The sequence below is a fragment of the Pelmatolapia mariae genome, linkage group LG17 (assembly GCF_036321145.2).
Source record: "Pelmatolapia mariae isolate MD_Pm_ZW linkage group LG17, Pm_UMD_F_2, whole genome shotgun sequence".
NCBI lineage: Eukaryota > Metazoa > Chordata > Actinopteri > Cichliformes > Cichlidae > Pelmatolapia > Pelmatolapia mariae.
The window spans coordinates 7,689,113-7,707,400 of NC_086242.1; the positions used below are offsets into that span (position 1 = coordinate 7,689,113).

General features: G+C 42.2%; 1 protein-coding gene across 10 annotated transcripts in view; it reads left to right on the plus strand.

The window, feature by feature from the left end:
- foxp2 (forkhead box P2) overlaps positions 1-18,288 on the plus strand; it is a 102,873-nt gene that overhangs the window by 31,960 nt on the left and 52,625 nt on the right. For 6 of the 10 annotated variants that reach the window (XM_063500702.1, XM_063500696.1, XM_063500694.1 and 3 more), the window contains one exon: positions 10,653-10,839. The exons of 1 other annotated variant lie outside the window; for it this stretch is intronic. In XM_063500702.1, coding sequence (XP_063356772.1) covers positions 10,663-10,839 — 177 coding nt within the window. In that variant the 5' untranslated portion in view covers positions 10,653-10,662. Of the gene's footprint in view, positions 1-89; positions 406-1,865; positions 1,966-10,652; positions 10,840-18,288 lie in introns of those variants that run through there. 3 more of the 10 variants (XM_063500699.1, XM_063500700.1, XM_063500704.1) reach the window with 3 other exon arrangements.

Below are 18,288 nucleotides of genomic sequence, written 5' to 3' on the forward strand. Positions count from 1 at the left end.
ACGACCAGCCCCCCTACCCCGCCGATCAAGCCACTGGTTTTTGTGTACTATTGGTCCTCAGGCGTCAAAACAATCCAGCGGGGCTGCCTGACTTGTTTTAATTAGGCAGCACTGAAACGGCAACTGTCTCTCAGACGTGACCAGGCAGAGGTGCTCTCCCCTCGCACTACTGTAAATACCGCTGTAAATACTTCTCTGGCGATGTCTTTGACAGTAAGCGTCAGCTAGTTACTCTACTTTTTTTTCTTCCTTTTTTGCCTCCACTTTCCTGCCGTCTGTTTTCCGCTACTGGCATTTTCCCCTTCTCTTCATTTTTGATGCACCGTAATGCTCTCAGGTTTCTGAGAATACTTCTTCAAATGCTTCTTACCAGGGAGAGTGGATTTCTCAGTCATTGTTTAAAAGGTAGGTCATTTTATCTGCCTCTTTTGGACTATTTATGACTTAGTTTTGTGTTAACGTAGCAGTGCTTCGTGATGTCGTGTAACTTGGAAATACACGGATGTGATATGGCTTAATTGTTTTTAAGTGCCCCGTGCACGGTATGGAGGCTACCGACTGCCGCTGAGCCCTTCACTAATCCCATTCAGACTCTTTGAATCCACACACACACACACTTTGACATGCACACAATCGGAGCTGAAAGGAAAAGCACTAGTATAAAGCCAGACACACATACCTTTGCGGCGAGTGCACCTCTCTCTTCTCGTACTTCTGTCTCCCTCTTGTCTCAGCAATGCCGACTACACAGAGCAAAGGAGAGAGCAGGTCCGGCAGGTTGTGCGCAAGAGCGATAGTGTGTGTGCACTTGCACGAGGGAGAGAGAAAGAGAGAGACAGAGAGCGTGTGCTCAGAGAAGCAGATGTGCGATTAGAGTGAGAGCAGCGCGAGCCTCCCTGGTAAGCATGCAGGCGAGATGCAAGGGGAGAGCCGGCGAACATCCTGTGACGAGTCACAGCAGTCCCCGTGTGAAGATCCCCACACACTCTCACATACACACACTCTCTCAGTCATACACAGGACCCACCCACACGCAGAGTACCTGCACACACACACACACACTTAGACATTTGCACACAAATGCATGGATGCACATGCTTTATTGCTACTTTTTAGAAGTAGCTGAGATAAATAAAAAAAACTTATCTCAGATTTATTTTCTAAAAATGCACCAAAAGCAGAGCTTTACCTAGTAATTGCGGTATTGCTCATTTCCACTAAACCGGTGAATGAAATGATTAAGTGGTGTTTTCCTGTAATTGCGAAATTTCATTATCTTCAGACTTAAAAAAATGATGGTCTAATTATATCCAGTGCGGAGAGAGAAAGAAGCCACCGTCTCTCTGTCATAAATTTCCATTTTGTACACTACACCCCCTCACCCACACCCCCACCTCCCTCCTTCCACACACACACACGCGCGCACACACGCATACACACGCCCTCCGCTGTCCCTCTCCCATTCTTTTCCTTCTCTCCCCCAACTCAAGCCTCCTCTTTCGGGCCTGCATGTCCGACCTGCACAAGGGCCCCCCGATCGGTAATTGCCCCGGTGACAACTGGAAATGATAGAATAATTGTCAGGAGAGGCGTCTGGGCTTTCTCTTTTTTTTCCCTTCTTTTTTTCTTTTTTTTTTTAATGGGGCGAGTGTGATTTAAGTATGCATGAATGGTACAGTGGTGGTGAGGTGGCAAGAGAGGGAGAGGAGAGGAAAGGAGAAGGGGGGAACTGGGGCGGGGGCTGTGTGGCGGGTGGCGAGAAGTGTAGGGGGGGTTGGTGGTGGGGGGTGGCTTGTTTATGATGCCATCCCCCATAAACACGGCTAAAGTGATGACACAGATAGTGTTGCCTCTTCACACGGTGACACCAGTCGACTTGGGGCCGTAGCAGCTAGACACCCTCGGCGGTGGCAGAGCCAAGTACTCTGTTCCTCGGTCAAGCTCTCTGGCACTTCTCACCTTCAGGTAAAAAAAAGAAGAAAAAAAAAAGTCAGGCAGACTGTCCATCCATCTATTTATCCATCAATCCATCCATCATTCATCTAGCCATCAATCCTCTGTCACCCATAGTCGACTTCAGGCTCTTGGCTGTGTTTAATGGTTGTATTTTATTGCCGGGCTGTGTCTCCTGCCTTCCCCGTTGGTCGTCCCACTGTGTAACCGTTCAGCCTTGGTCTGCGGGCTCTGTTAATCTGCTGCTTAATTAGTGTTGATGAATGGCTCAGTGTGTATGGCTGTGTATGTGTGTGTGTCTATGTGCATGCGTACAAGTGAGCACGTGTGTGCTGGTTTTGACTTTGTGTGTGTGTGTGTGTTTGAATGAATTCGTGTGTGTGTGTGTGCATGAACTTGCTGTGGTATTTTCTGCTCTTGTACTATTTGGATAGTGTGTGTGTGTGTTTTTCAGATGTTGCTACTCGCTTGCTAAGCTAATCATTGATCATTAAAATCAAGAGGACAGTGATGCACCACTATGATTAAGCCGAATAAAAGGGCACAGCCACTCAATAACCTTTCATAAGCTAATAACAATCAAATATTAATCAGCTGCAGATATGTGTTCTGAGAGGGCAAAGCTGTTACTTGAAGTTTGACTTATTTGTTTTTCTCCCATCTCTTTGCGTGTGGAGGGGAAAAAAAATCCCAAACTCTTTGGAGCAGACATTTAGTTTGAAGAGGAGAGAGGTCACAAGACTGATAATTGGTGAAGCACTAATTATCTTTATCAAAGGCGAGTGGGATCATTTGTTTACTTAAATATTGATGAGGGTGAGCAAGGCATGGTATTGGGCTATTGTGGGCATATTATTAACATTTTATAGGGCTTTGTGCAGGAATGTGAAAGGGACTCCTCTTCATAATTTAATACCCTAATGCATAATGAGCTATGTGATTAGTTCACATGGAGAATTGGCCAAACTCCATTTTGAAGGCAGATAATTTACATTGTTCTCTAGAGTCTGGCATATAATAGGTTCTTTAGCGCAATAAAATTAAATGCTACACATTTTATATTTCAGCTTACAAATCCCCCTGGCAGTATTCAGTTTTAAGTCTTCTTTTTCTGTTTTCTTCTATTCCTCCCCAAAAAAGAAATAAAAAGCAGGGAAGTGAAATTTGAAATTGTTAGACTAAAACACATGTTTACCTACATGTTTTATTTAGAATGCACACTCACCAATTAACACTGTTCATTAGCAGAGCTGCGTTATTTGTTTTGAAAGTTTAACCAATCACTTTGTTATGCTAATTGTGATGTAATTTAATTTGAGTTCCCGTAATGATGATGCCGCTATTATCCACATAAATGATGCAGTTAAGCAGCACGGCCTCATTTGCATGTGCTTGAAGGGAGAGAGGCTGAAAGGAGCCGGCTCCCGTATCACTCCGCTTTAATTTTCCACCTCTGTTCACTGCTGCCCTTTGGGTCTTCCTGGCCTGTCACCGGCTATTGATGATCAGCACTTTTATCTGATTATTATTATTATTATTATTATTTTTTTTATATGACAAAGTGGCCTTTTATTTGCCTGCTAACAGATTTCTATAACTACAATCTGGGGAGATTAAGCGATCGAAATATGAGGCGTTTACAAAATGCGGATGAAAATTTCCCTGCTGATTGTATTAAACATTAAGGTAACAGTTGATTTGCGTGCGCACACCTGCATGGATGCCTTACTTTTCATTTTCAGAGTCTCTGTTTTGGCTGTTGGGAGGGGTGTGGGAGGTGTGTGAAGGCGGGGGGGGGGGGGGGGGGGGGGGGTGCTTCTTGAATTTAACATTTCCACATCAAAGTGGTTCTTTGTTGGTGCTCTGGCTTAATTTTTAATCTGTTGATTCCATCAGGATTTTTTGGATTGGGCATTATTCTGATGTGATTTGGACACTCGGGTATGTTTTTTTTTAAAGCAGAGGTGCAGTCAAGCAGTCAGACTATGCATACACACACTCAGCGGTCTCTGTATATATATATATTTTTTTCTTTTTTTTAATCCTAAGAGGAGCGGGATCGTTTCTTCTTTTTCTTCCGAGTCCCCAACCTTTCTGTGCAGAAAGTACAACTAAGCCAAAGTTAAGGACTTCTCATTATCTATTTTGTCGTTGGCTAGACTTTAGTAATTTTCCTCAGAAGAGATGATTTTTTTTTCCCCCCCTCCTTACCAAACCCACCTTTTTATGCTTCTAATTGGTTACATAAATCTTGTCTGGTATGAATGAGGAATGTTGCGGTGTTGTCAACTGCAATCTTCACCCTTATTTACCAATTCATTAAGATCTATCGATGCAGGACTGCTGAGAGGGAATGACAACATAAATCAGAGCTCGAGACATAATGGCCCTAATCAACCAGAAATAACTGGAAACGTCACAATGAGCTATGTCTCTGTAGCTGTGTCAGACGCGGCTGGCTCCCCTGCGCCCGTCCGCTGGATCTGTGGAGAGGAGCGGAGAGTCAGACCCATCCAACTGTCATTAGCTTCTCTGATTTTTCTCAGCAAGAACACCAGAGCAACGTGAAGAATTTTGTCCATTTACTTCTTTTTTTTCTTATCCAGTCCTTGCAATGTGTCAAAGCAGCTCAGTTTTGATCACTTACAGTATTTTCTGAGTGAAACACTTCCAGATACGATGTCTATAAATACAGTTAGGTCTGGAGTGCCTTGTATTCGCCGCGCACCTCCTCTCCTCGTGATAAAGATGATTGGACGAGACAATGAGGCCTCCCCTCTTTATAGGTCAATTAGCCCTGATTAGGTGGGCTGAGTTAATTAATGAAATTGGCAAATATGCAAATGAGAGCCGACTGATCGGGCTTTCGTCACTGTCTCGCTCGCCCACAGCGGCAGGGCTGTCTACAGCTTCAACAGAACGAGGTGCCTGATAGGTAACATGTAAATGATATGGGTCGAGCCTAAATGCAGGAGAGGACTAGTCTCTCTCCTCCTCTTTTTCCATCAGGGGACAAGCCGTGCTGCACTAATATTTCAAAGAAGTGTGCATTTATTACTATACCACATAAATCTATTAATAGTAAAATATTTTGTTTATAATTTTTTTTCTTGATTTTTAATGAGATACTAGTGGATTTTATTTTATTAATACCAATCTTTGCCTTTCATATCCATTTATATTAGTAACTGGATAGCTGGTGTACAATGAATATTTTGCTATTATTATATTTCAGAGCTGGTTGCATTCACATAACATTAATTTGTATTAACGCAGTATCATTCCCACTATTCCTGAGTGCCTCTTGCATTTGAATCTAAAGAGACATTGTGCAGATTGTACAATTGAACATGCACTTTACACTCTTTCCTATGGTTCTCTTTGTCATTTTATTCACCCCCTTTCTTTCTTTCCACTTTCTGTTCTCCACTCTGACACACTCTCACACATCCATTCAGGGACACTTACATACTGTGGCAAATAGTCTGTCTTTTATCTTATTCTTTCTCATCTCTTTATTGTAAATAGAAGAGAATTAAGTTCTGAACATTCTTGACTGAATGTCTCCTATCACAGAACTACAATTTATTGTCAGCTCAAATGAAGAATTGAAATATGACTGAGGTTTTTCTCAGTGTAGGGGCTCATTGGACAGGAGATAACCACATTTGATTCCGTTGCTTTGAATAATGTTAATCCGGAAAAAAGCAAAGTCCATTATTCATATTCATCTCTTTTCATTTGGCCCCACTCCTGATTTTGTAAATATGATTTCTTCAGCTACCACCCCCACACCCCCCCCCCTTTTTTTCCAAAGCAATCTTTATTCACCAGTGAAGCACTTTTGAAATTCCTCTATCTGAGAGCAGAAACCATTACCATACACAGGTTTATAAGAAGTAGTCATTAATGCTCTTTTATGGTGGCCTTTTAGTGCCAAAAAGGAAGCTTTTAATTCTAAGGCACGGCAGCCTGGCTCTCCTTACTTAATCCGGAGGACTGGGTTGTGTCGAACGTAGCTTTCCAAGTGGTCGTTTTTCCATCTCAAACTCCAAACTCGCTACAAGAAGCTGTAGGCTGTAATGAATTGCTTGTGATGTCCCCCCTCGTGCTGTGACAGCTCACTGGCAGGGGAAAAAAATTACAATTCACACTGAGGTACAAACAGATATATGATCATAATCAAAGATTGTTTGAAGGCATAAAATTTGTAGATTAAGTTATTAAACTTTTTGCCAGTCATTATTTAAAATTCAGTGATTTTTTAGCATCGTTTTTTTCAGTCAAGCACATACGTGGCATTTTGATTTATTAAGCAATCTGAAGTATTGAATATGTGAGCTCTTGCCCTTGCCTAGTTACTTCTTTATTTTGTATGCATAGTAACTTATGGCAATGATGAATTAATTTCACTCAAGCACAGAATCTGTGATTATTTTAAATGGTAACCATATCTAGACTTGATCAGAGAGCTGTGAGGAGTCAGCAGACTGTGAAATGTAATTTCTATTATTATTAGATATATATATATTTTTTTATTCTGAACTCACAAACCAAAAGAATTCCATCCAACCACCTGAAATGTGCACCGATAATGAACAGACGTCTGGGATCACAGATTTACTGGTCACTTTTTTTTCCCTCCGCCCTTTCTTTTGTGTCATCCTAATGAAAATATTTTTTGCAACTCATGCATGTAGAATGTGAAAATGGATCTGTGTTTTAGATAGACACAGTGGAGAACATCCTCATGCTGAGAATGGATAGCCCAGGGACTCTGGACAAAAATTCCTCAGTGTTCCCCAGACTGTGTTGGAGCATAGGAGACAGCTGTGTATTCCCACTAGATGGATTGCCAGTGTCATAGTGTGTGTTTACTGCACATGATAGAGCGGGAGACAGGCCAGGTAATGAGGCTACATTAAGGGCTTTTAGAGCTCGCAAACAAAGATGGAGGGCTGCTTCTTTCCCCTTTAATGATAGGTGTGTGTTTTGTCGTGTATGTGCAGAACTGGGAGTGTGTGTGTGTGCGACTGAGGCAATGAAAGGCTCAATTTTCCTTACACCTTTGTTGTGTCACTTCTCCAAAGAAATCGGAGAATTTCTCCAGATTTCTGGGCCAAACGCCCCGTCGGGACACTTTCTCACATTCCTGACGATGCAAGATTCAACAGTAAATATTTGCTATAACTGAAGAGGAAGCAAGCAATCGAGTGATTGTAGAGTTGCACATGAAATGAGACAAAAGCTGGAGTTGCTCTGAAGCTTTGCAAAATGAAGTGTCTTTTCTTTCTGTTGAACCTCTATCTTAATAGAAATGTTGGTGCCTTCAGCGACAGTAAATTTAGAGAGCTCAAAGCTATCTTCATCTCTTATAACCCAAACGCCGAGTATCACTGTCATCTTCCTTCCCAAAGCTATACGTCTGCAGAATTACCAGCATATTACCAGGTAATAACAGGCTTCCTCTTTGCTTCCGATCATGATAATAAGTGGTCTAGGTTCTCCCTCATTGGAAGATTATGGCTTGAGGAAATGGCATCAAATAGCTGGTGTGTTGAAATGCAGGACACCAATTTATGGATGTCAAACACACGTGCAGGCAAGCCGGCAGCCGGCAAGCCTCACTCATGCAGCATTAAAGCAGCCACATTGGAACGACGGCCTTGGTGGATATTGTAGCTGGAGGTGGCATGGTTCCTTCCAACCCAGTTGGTTCAGGACAGGCTGAGCTAGGGTCAGGGCTGGTACCCCTCAGGGAGAGGGCACCGTGGTGGGCTCATGCACATATACAGACGCAGTCTTACATGCATGCTTCACACAGTCACGCCCCCAGGTGCAGCGCATTGTCACTCTCGAGTATTGTGCATGTGTTTGTGCGCACACACGCGTGTATGTGTGTGTGTGTCTATCTGTGACAGTTCCATCACCCCCACAGTCAGATCCACAGCTTGGTTGCCCGCTCGTCATTGCAGCCTGGCTGTGTTTCTAATTGACATTCTAATTGGCAGATTTGAATGCCGCCTTTAGATGGCTAATTAATTTATCTCACTGCTGTCATTAAGGTTAAAGCACCATCTGATCTCTGCGAATATACTTTGCATATATCTGCATTATCATTATGTTGCAGATTTTATTTTGGAGGAGGTGAGGAAGATTATAGCGTTGAGATTAAGCTGGCCATCTTATTATTTATGTATTCAGATTCAGATTTTTCTAACAGTTTTTTTAACCCTTTTTTCTTTATTTGACTTTAACTTTTTATAAATAGTAATCTGATGTGAGCTCACATTTTTCTTTAAAAAAAAAAGAGTAAAATCACATTGATTTGTTAATATCAAAGTAGCAATTTTCTTTGGATTTCCACCATAGTTTGCGTTGCATTCAGATGTTATTAAAAATCCTCATTTCCTCATCTCTTATATCTTCAGGTTTTCCGAACATCCGTCGCCGGTCCAAGAAAGAAAGCAGGAAAAAAAAAAGAGAGATCCAAGCTCCATTAGAATGTTCATAAAATCATAGTAAAGGCAATCAGACAGTCTTTCTCTGAATATTTTAAACATTGGGCATGTAAAATTTATGCCTAATTTGAATACTTATTAGCCGGCTGATCTCGGCTGCAGCCTTGAGTTTCTTATGCTGAGATTCATCACCGGATTGGATGTCACATTGTGCCAGTCTCTCTCTCTCTCTCTCTCTCTCTCTACCTCCCCCCTGAAAACATCACCACCTTCCTCCCTCTCTCCATCCCACACCCTCTCTTCCTCTCGCACTCCTTCACTTTCATTCTTCTCCTCTGCCTTTCTTCGTCATCCCCCACCCTTTCTGTCTATCTCTGCCTTCTTTTACTGCGTCTCTCTCCATCAGTAGTGAGCGCTGCGGTGTTAAACAGGGGCCTGTTTGTTCACAAGCACGCCTTGTCCTGGCCTCTTCCCTATTTACTTGTGTCCCGGGCAGCTGTCGCCCTGCTCTGTGTAATAGCTCAGCCCTGTTTGTTCTCCCTGCCTAGATCCTGTTTATCCTGGCTGTGGACATCCTTTAAGGCCTGTCCTGTATCTGCCCCTCGTCAAACACTCACACATGCACACACACAAACACAGTGAAGGGACGTGTACACACTTCTATTAAAATGGTATTTACAGGCCAAAGAATACACACGGTACCCATGTGGGCTGGGCACAAATGCACACAAAAAAAGCGCATTCACACACAATCATTATCATTGTTTGTCCCTCTCTGGTTGCATATATATGGATTCAGTCGTGGTGGAGGTGGAGAAAAAGAAGCTGTAAAAATATTTGTTTTTAAATGTAAAAAATAGTAATAGGACTGGAAATATTGACAGCTTTTTAAAGCAAGGTTCCCTCCATAAGAGAGTCACTATATTATTTTTTTTAAAAAGGGGGTATATTTTTAAAAATTAATTGTCTCACATTATTTTTTCTCCCATTTAATTTTCAGCATTTCAGAATTTCTTTCTCCTGCACACAATTTGTGATTGCGGAGTGCTTAAGTTGTCTTTTATTTATTGTGAGAACTGATGTTGGCGCTGCTCTTCTCTGCTCCAGTGAAGGTACAGAGCATTAAATGCAGGGGATAATGATAAAACATTTATTACTGGAAAGAGAGGAGGTAATATGCATAATTTATGCTGTTTTTAGCACAATCATTAGTGATATTCATGATAGAATCCTTTCTTCATCCCTTTTTTCTTCTTCTCAATTTTTACCCAAGTTTTTCCATATCTAATAGATGCTGACAGAATTAATTCAATTTCCTATATTTATTTACACTTTTTAAAATGTGGTTTTGACTTGTAAATCTGCCAGCAGAAACTTTGCATCTCATCCACACCAGAGATATTTATTTTTTAAATGTGGTAAAATAAATGAATGTATAAGGTTTGATTAAAGAAGAGAGTGGAGAAAAACATGATTCAAGCCAATAAAATGAATTATGAGCGTTCTTTCTCTATGGAAGCCTGCGAGGCAGATTTTCTTTAGCCACAGCAAGGATGACAAACCCATTATGGTGTTCATCACCAGCCCTGCACCATGTGATTTGGTGCCGCCTCCTCCACCTCCTCCTCCTCTTCCCCGCCACCAAATTTTAATTTTGCATGATTAGCCTTGCGTCATTAGGCAACTTCATTCAGATGCGAAACACATGAAAAATCGGACAGCTTCCAGACGGCAAATATTTTAAGAGTGCCCTCGCTTCTGTATTTTCTGTCCGTGGTGCCTGGCCGTCCTCAAAGTGCAATGGAGATATTAAGAATTAAGCACATGTTATTTAAGAATCCCATATTTTATTTATTTATATATATAATTTTTGCCTTTAATTCCTACCAGTGTATTATGTGTTTTTAATAATGCAAATACTAATAAAGCAATGCAGGTGCTCTGATTTACAGCCAAATTTTAGTGGCTTTAAAACCACATTTAGATATTCTTCCCATTTCAGAAAGCACCAGGACATGCATCTCTTTGTATTGCTTCATTTACACAATGAATGCATAATTGCTCCTCCTGCATCCCCCCTTTCTCCTTTTCCCCCCCTCCCTCTTCTTTAAATGCTTTAATTTGCAGAGGGGGACTGAGGGCTTGATAATGGAAGCGTAAAAAAAAAATAGGAGGGAAAAAAAAAGGGGGGAATTGTAACAAGAAGAGCCCTAACCGGTGCCTCTTAATCACTTCTAGGTTTTAAATCATGATGATGCAGGAGTCGGCCACAGAGACAATAAGCAACAGTTCAATGAGTCAAAATGGAATGAGCACCCTAAGCAGCAGCCAATTAGAGGCTGGCAGTAGAGATGGGAGATCAAGCGCTGGTGACACAAGCAGCGAAGTAAGCACAGTCGAGCTGCTGCATCTGCAACAACAGCAGGTAAGTTGTGTTTCTCCCCGTCTCGTCTCTCTCTCTCTCTCTCTGCCGCTCTCTCTCCCTCACACACTCCGTTTCCCCCTCGCTCTCCCTCTCCGCTCTGCTGTGCTCTCTTCTCAGGCAGCGCTGGGGTGTTCTACATAGGCAGGAGGCACAATGAATTATGTTGTTTTGTGTATGTGTGTGTGTGTGGCGTTGTTGTTTTTTAGGCATGTGGAAAACACATTGTTTATATAAGAGGCTGTTTAGGTTGTTGGTAAATGTTCTCGGCAGTTTGTTGTGCTGACAGCGTGCTCTGCTTGAAGCTGCTGCCTCCAGATGATGCTCAGAGTGTTTTGCTGCTAATGTTTTAGTTTAGAAATTCAGCTGTTATTTTTTTTATTTCATGTTTTGCTTAGTTTTTTTCCACTAGCATTTGAATTTGGGAATATATTGGGGGTTGTTGCTGCCCTGTGAGGCCATGTGAGAAATGCAGTGCGTGTGTGTGAGACAGAGAAAAAGTGCATGACAGAAGGAGAGAGGACAGAGAAAGAGAGAGTGTGTTGGAGCATCAAACGGACCAGTTTGGACAGGGAGAGTGTGTATCTGCGCGCATATGCATGGGTGTGTATGGCATGGCTGCGCTGTATCCACCAGAGGGCCTCCTAACTCGCCACTAGTTGGAGGCTCTCACACAGATGCAGACACTCTAACCACAGACCCACCAGCAGGAGAGAAACCTTTGACCGGGACGCTTTTGATTTTTAGCTTGCAGTCTCCGATCTTCACTTCCCTTCAACTAGCAAATACTTTAGATATACTTTTTATAGTTTTTCCCCTGTTTAGTTATTTATTGTATCGATTTTATTAAATGGCGCTTCTTAGAGGCATCAAATATTTGGTGCCTGCTTCTTCTTTTTTTTTCTCCCTGCCAACACATGTTTCATTGTACCGCTGCTATTCATCTCAGTCACAGCAAGTTGAGGGTGAATTAACTGCAGGGTGCGGGGGGAGGGTGGTGGAGCGGTTGGGGGGCAGGAGTTGTGAAAGTCAGTCGCCAGCAGAGTAAAGGAGTCAAGTGTCTCTCGTGTCTTTTCACGGTGAATGATGGCTTTGACAGTTTGCCAAAAGAGCAGTGGGAGATTAGGTCAGAGGGCCATGCTCTGGGGTAGATGGAGGACAACACCGCGGGTTTTGTAATGATGCGTGCTGTCCTTTGGGCTAATGGTGAAATTTTCATGCAAGTGTGTATTTGTATTTATGTGAATTTTTCTTTTCTTCTTTTTTTTGGTGGCAGCTGAAGCCCTGTGGTCAATTTGGCGAGGGCGGAACAATACGTGCCGATGAGTTTCTGCATGTGTGTATACGGGCTATTCAGTGTAGCAAAATAAAGCTTGTCCTGGAGCACCCCCCCACCCCCAGTCCACCATCACCTCTTCTGTTCCCCATAAGCCCCATACCATCCAAACACCCATCTTCCACAACCCTATTCACCCCTGCTGGTGGCTTCAGCTGCATTATAGCACTGTGGCCTCATCCTCCTGCTTTATCACCACTCTGCCACTCTTCCTACACACACACGTATGATTGGGGTCAGACCTCTCCTTCTCTCAGGCATCACTCGTGCATTTGAAGATGTTGGGTAGATTTCGGTAATTCTCTCTCTTTTTTTTTTTTTTCCCTTTAAAAAAAGGTATTTCAAGATAGGTGACAAATTAATGGAAAAACCAACACAGTGCCCTAGTAAGGTGTTGAGCGCCCATGTGTGACCAGAACACCTCTAAGGCACCTTGACGTAGATTCTTCAAGTTTCTGAAACTCTACTGGAGTGATGGAACGCCATTTTTTTAAAAAGATATTCCCTTTTCTGTGTTTTGATGATGGTGGTGAAGAGCACTGTCTGACATGTCCATCTCAAATCTCTCAGAGGTGTTTAATCGGGTTGAGATCGAGTGGGTTTGAAGGCCGTAGCATGTGATTCACATCAGATTCATACTCAAACCACACAGTGAGTCCTAGTGTCCTTTGAAACAGAGCACTGTCATTATGGAAGAGACCATTCCCATCAGGAGAGAAATCCTAAGATAAAGGTGATCCCTGAGAAAACTTTGAATTGCTTTACATTTCATGTTATATGTTTTATTTTATTAAAATTGCAATCTGAGCAGTAGATTTAGAGATATTAGACTGTGTACTCAAAATGTAATTGAAAAGAATGGATAAAAGTGTGTCTGTCAGTGAAAATGAAAAAAAGTGCTGTTAAAAATTTTAAAAAGGCCACAGCACTGAGAGGTGGAAAAAAAGCAATGTAAGCATAAGGTGTCTAGTTAAGTCTGTGAGATGGACATACGGCTGAGAGCTGTGATGGTGTGCGGTTGGGGTTGGGGGGGGTATGACAGTATGCGCCTCGTAAAGAGGCCAGCCCGAGCCTTCTCCCAACCCAGAGAGAGACACATTGAAATGAGCAGTCCGGCTAACAGGTCTCTGGAGGCTTTTTAAAACAGGGGCCCTGTGCTGTTAACTTCACACACTTCCTGTGGTGTGCTCACACTGCAAGCACAGTTCAACAAAAGGATGAGGTTAGATTTTTAAAAAAAAAAAATTTTTATATATACATCTGTTAGCACTGAGCACTGCTGCTTTTGTGTGTCTGACGGATGTGATATTGACAGGTGTATGTGCAGCATGGACCCTGTGTGGCCATATATACATGCATCCATATATGCTTGCACTTTTTTTACACTTCAGTGCAGCTTAAAAAAAATTCTATCCACGTTTGCTCCGAGTCCATTTTGAAGGAATGCAGTTGAATGTAATTTTCCACCCACATTTGGAATGACATTGAGTGGTCCAGTGGGTATAGAAGCTGCAGCCTCTCATCACGCTGCTGGGGGGATGATTAATAATAAGCACTGATGAATTCTCCACTGTCCCTATGGGTTCTGCCATTACCTAGCAGCTCCAAAATACCACCTGCAGCTATAATTAGAAAAGCAGCATCTTCAGGTCTCGACACCTTAGATTTGGCCAAAGTCTATAAGATCAAGATGAAGTAACGCACACAGTTTTTCCACATCCAGATTTCAAAAGTTGAGATTTTGCTTTAATAATAATCCACTATTATTTCATTTAAGATAAAGTGAATGTCTTTTACAAATTTGAATGTGTTTCATTTTTATGCAGGTCATTGTGTTCAGTGTAAAAGCCACACATTTCGTTATCCAGCTATCTGAATAATAACCATTGTCACAATTAAATTTCCAGTCCCTAATTTCTGTCAGGGTTTCATCACCCCGTTCCCAAGGTTGTCTAAATAGACCTAATTTGATTTGAGATCACAGATTAGATACCCACTGTATCTGATTGCAATTTGCCAGCTGCAGATATGTATCAGGGCAAATGATGAATGTTACACAGCTCTAATTGCTATGCAAAATGATCACTATAAAAGCTCTCTTGTAGAGCAAAAAAAATGTGCTGAGCTCATAGTAGCAATCTATTTGTCATTGACCGGAGTTAGCTTTATGTTTTAATAGTATATGCTGCCAAGTATGTACATGGAAGCCATGCATCGATCTTTGGGTCTGTAACATAATGCCCTATAATGAGCCTGTTAGTTGATTACAGTGTTCTGTAGACTTAATCCTGCCAGGGTTATCAGTGGGATTGATGAGCCAATGCTCAGAACTGCTGCCCTCCTTTAAATGGGCTGAGTTCCTACAGTAGGAAATGTATTGATATTCAGAGCAAGATGGAGGCATGGAAGGCTAATGTATTATGGTTGGGTCAGCCACTGTAACCAAAGACAGCTGTATGAACAACCACTACAATCTGCTACTAGTCTAAAGACTTCACTCATTAAAATCCAGTATAATTAGAAAATGCTGGCTTCATATTTTTGTATTTTCATAAACCTGCTCCTGTGATTTTTTTAAATTAATTATATTTTCATTTTTGCATGCAATGTGCTTTCTGCTTGCTTGCTGGCCAAATATTTATTTTGTGCAAAAGGTGCCACTTATGGCTGACAGAGGCAGAGTTCTACATGTTGGTAAACTGGTTAGGTATGCGTTTTACCGTTTTCCTGAGGCACATGATGCAGCAAAATGCAAACTATCCAACCCCATTTAAATGAGTGCAGCATTTTGACATAAATTACAATAAGTGCGCCAAGGTGCCATCTTACTTCTAGGCTACCCCTGTCGCTACACAAGAGCTAGGCAGTGGTCCAACTTGAGAGTGACAGCAATTAACCTGCCTTCCTAGCTGTTTAGCTGGAGGAAATGGAAGGGATGAGAAATCTGACAGCAAGTGATGGGTAGTATTTAGGGTTTAGGGGCAAATTAAATTCTCCCCAAAATGAAAGTCATTAGGGAGAAAGTTACCCCACAGACAAAGGACAAAATGACAATGTGTGTGTGTGTGTGTGTGTGTGTGTGTGTGTGTGTGTGTGTGTGTGTAGGTGTGTGTGTGGGTGTGGGTGTGTGTGTGCTCGCTCTTATTTGACAGACATATGAGCTCATCTTCCTCTTATAACAACTCAAGTTTGTTGTTTAGTATAAACTGGGTACTGACACACAGTCTTCCCCTACCATCCCTTCCCATAAACAAGCCTCGAGCATCTTTCTCTCTATGCCCTTCACCTGCCTCTCTGTCTGTCTCCTTGTACTGTATTTGAGAAGCAAGAGAGACACACACATACACACGCACACACACACAGACAAACACACACATACCTAAGATGCAAATCTGGGCTTTGCCCTTGAGCATAATTTAAAGGCCTAATCACCCAGACTGTCCCTTTGGATGGAATAGGGAAGGAGGGAGGGGAGGATGGTGTCTCTCATTTGCACCCTTACACAAAGAAGCTCATTAGGTTTATCTTTCAGGCCTGAGATTGCCCCACTCAACTGTGTAAATAAGACACTGGCCCTGGCCTGATGCATCAATCACCTCTCAGGACAGGAGAAAGACCTCCACTGAAATATGAACGATTTCATAAAGGAGCCTTTTGTTAACCATCATCGTCTGTGTGAAGATAAGGTTTTTCTGTAAAGGCAGGAGAAGCATTAGGAAAGCAGCGTGTACTATATGTCTTTGTAAAATTATTTCCCCTTTCAGCGAAAAGGCAGTTCTTCTCTGGCAATCCTTGTGTCTGACTTATTTACAATGAAAGTCATCCTTCTTTTTATTTCAAGCCTGGCTATCAGCAGACAGTCCCCACAGAATAGTACATACAGGCCTGTGACATATAGGCCTGTAGTTTCCCCCTTTGCGATGACACTAAAGATATAGGATGTGAATGACAGCATAGCTGCTGTTTGCTCACGCTTCCCCAGACAAAACACAGTATTATTCTATTATCTATCTAGACACCACCTCTTCCTCCAACTCTCCCTCTGTCTCCCGTTCTCTGCCTTTCCCCCCTCCTTCTTATTCTTCAGCTCGCAGAAACCTGGCCTGTCCATCTATGTTTAAGACACATTACATGTGGCCTTCTGGAATTTACAGTGGCGCTCTCCCAGTAACTCCATTTCGTGCGGGTGTCCCTTGAGAGCATGGCGAAATGTCAAGCTGCAAAGCTTGAAAGAGAGACGAGGAGAAAGGGACAGTAAGAGAGTGGGGAAAGCAAGCGATGGAGGAATTGAGAAGAGAGGATGAAGAGAGATAGTGGAAATCTGCTGGAAATAAACACTTACGGGCATCTTATCCTCAAGCAGTTGCAGTAAGGTCAGATGAGTATACGGGTTAAAGGTGGCACAAGAAGAAGAAAACAGATCCTGCTCTGTGTGTGCACGTGCAGGCTTGCGTTTATATGGTTCACCGCTAAAAGTTGACTTTAGTCTAACTGTTTATTTTCTGCTAAAAAAAAGAATCAAGAAAAGAGTTAGTTCGAACTCTGCAGCATTCATGTCAGATCAACTGATTTCAGCGCTGGCTCAAATCAAATGATGGCTCAGATGATACCTTTCAAGTCATCCAACTGACAGATCCCACAATTTAGTTAAGCTGATGCAAGCCACTTTACAACCCACTTCCACAATAATTCCTTCTTCCATGCTGCGTTCTGTGCACTTTATGGTTTGCATGTATGCAGATTGCCCTGAACAAACCCAGTTCTCTTGATCCAAATTACTACAGTTGTAAATAATGATATTCTTTTGACTAACTGAAATATAAAAAGAAAGAAAAGACATTACCATGCAATTATATAGGAATACATTAAATGGAATCTAGTTCATTCAGCTTAGATTAGGCCTTATGTTTGACCTGACACACTTTTTTCTCTTTTCTTTTTTTCTTATATAGTGCAGTAGCTCAGTGATAAATGACTAAGCCAGCGTTAACCTCCTCCGTGTAAATAAGAGGCAGTCATTCAGCAGCACACACTGTGGCCAATAGTCCTCCAGTCTCTAGCTAACCTCGTGCAGGCCAGGATCAATGGCCACTTCACAACTCATTTCCTTTTACGCCTCCCTAACTGCCCTGGTCCAACTCAGGGAAATAAATGGCACTGGATCTATAAGTCCACTCACGCAGACACAAACACATAAACAGCCACACGTATACACACACACGCACAGACACACACACACACACACACACACACACTGTGGCATACTCTGAGGGGACTGAGCAATTCTTTCAGCTCAATACCCTTCACAATAATTTATTTGCAAACTGGCTCGGTGTTGAATAGTGTATCATCTTTCGCGGCCTCACAATCGAAAACGAGCATTCTGTCATTGTTTATTGCCACTCCCCTGTCGTCAGCTTAAACTGCGTACCAGTCATTAATATGGTGAGTGGAGTGTTAGTGCCACACACAGCCTGAATATATACATTTAAATGCCTCTGTTTTCTTCTAATGTGGAGTTAAGAGGAGGATGAAGAAAACGTGTGTGTGTGCATGTGTGTCAGGGGGGTGCTTTCCGATGCATACGACGTATCGCATTGCTGACTGCATTTTCTGGAAATGGTTCCCTTCCCCCCCCCAAAAAAGGCAAGTGGCTTATAGTCATTTGATAGGCCACGACACCGCTATCCATTTAACAGAGCTTAAAAATCCTACATATGCATATGCTGGGGTGTCTTAAGCTGACAACCAAAAGACAGGATTTGCTAGAAGGCAGCTTTGGAGTGTTGTGAATTTAACAAGCATGTCTAGTATTACAGTTCCTCTCTGCTTTAGTCATGAATAGTAACAAATCAGACTCTGAAACGCATGCCCGATGGTTTGTTGTGTATCACCCCCTCCCTTCCTCTAACTAATATTAAAATGACTTCAAATCTGGTTAAGAAGATGACTAGTAAGAAGAAGCAGCATCTTTAATGTCACCGGTGCTCTTGTTCTCTAAAGCGCCCCAATCTGTGCAGATTCCAGGTATCATCAGTTTTTTCTCTTTTTTTTTTTTTTTTTTTTTGTTGTTGCACTTGTTAACACTCCCTGCTGCTCCGATTACCTCCATCCCT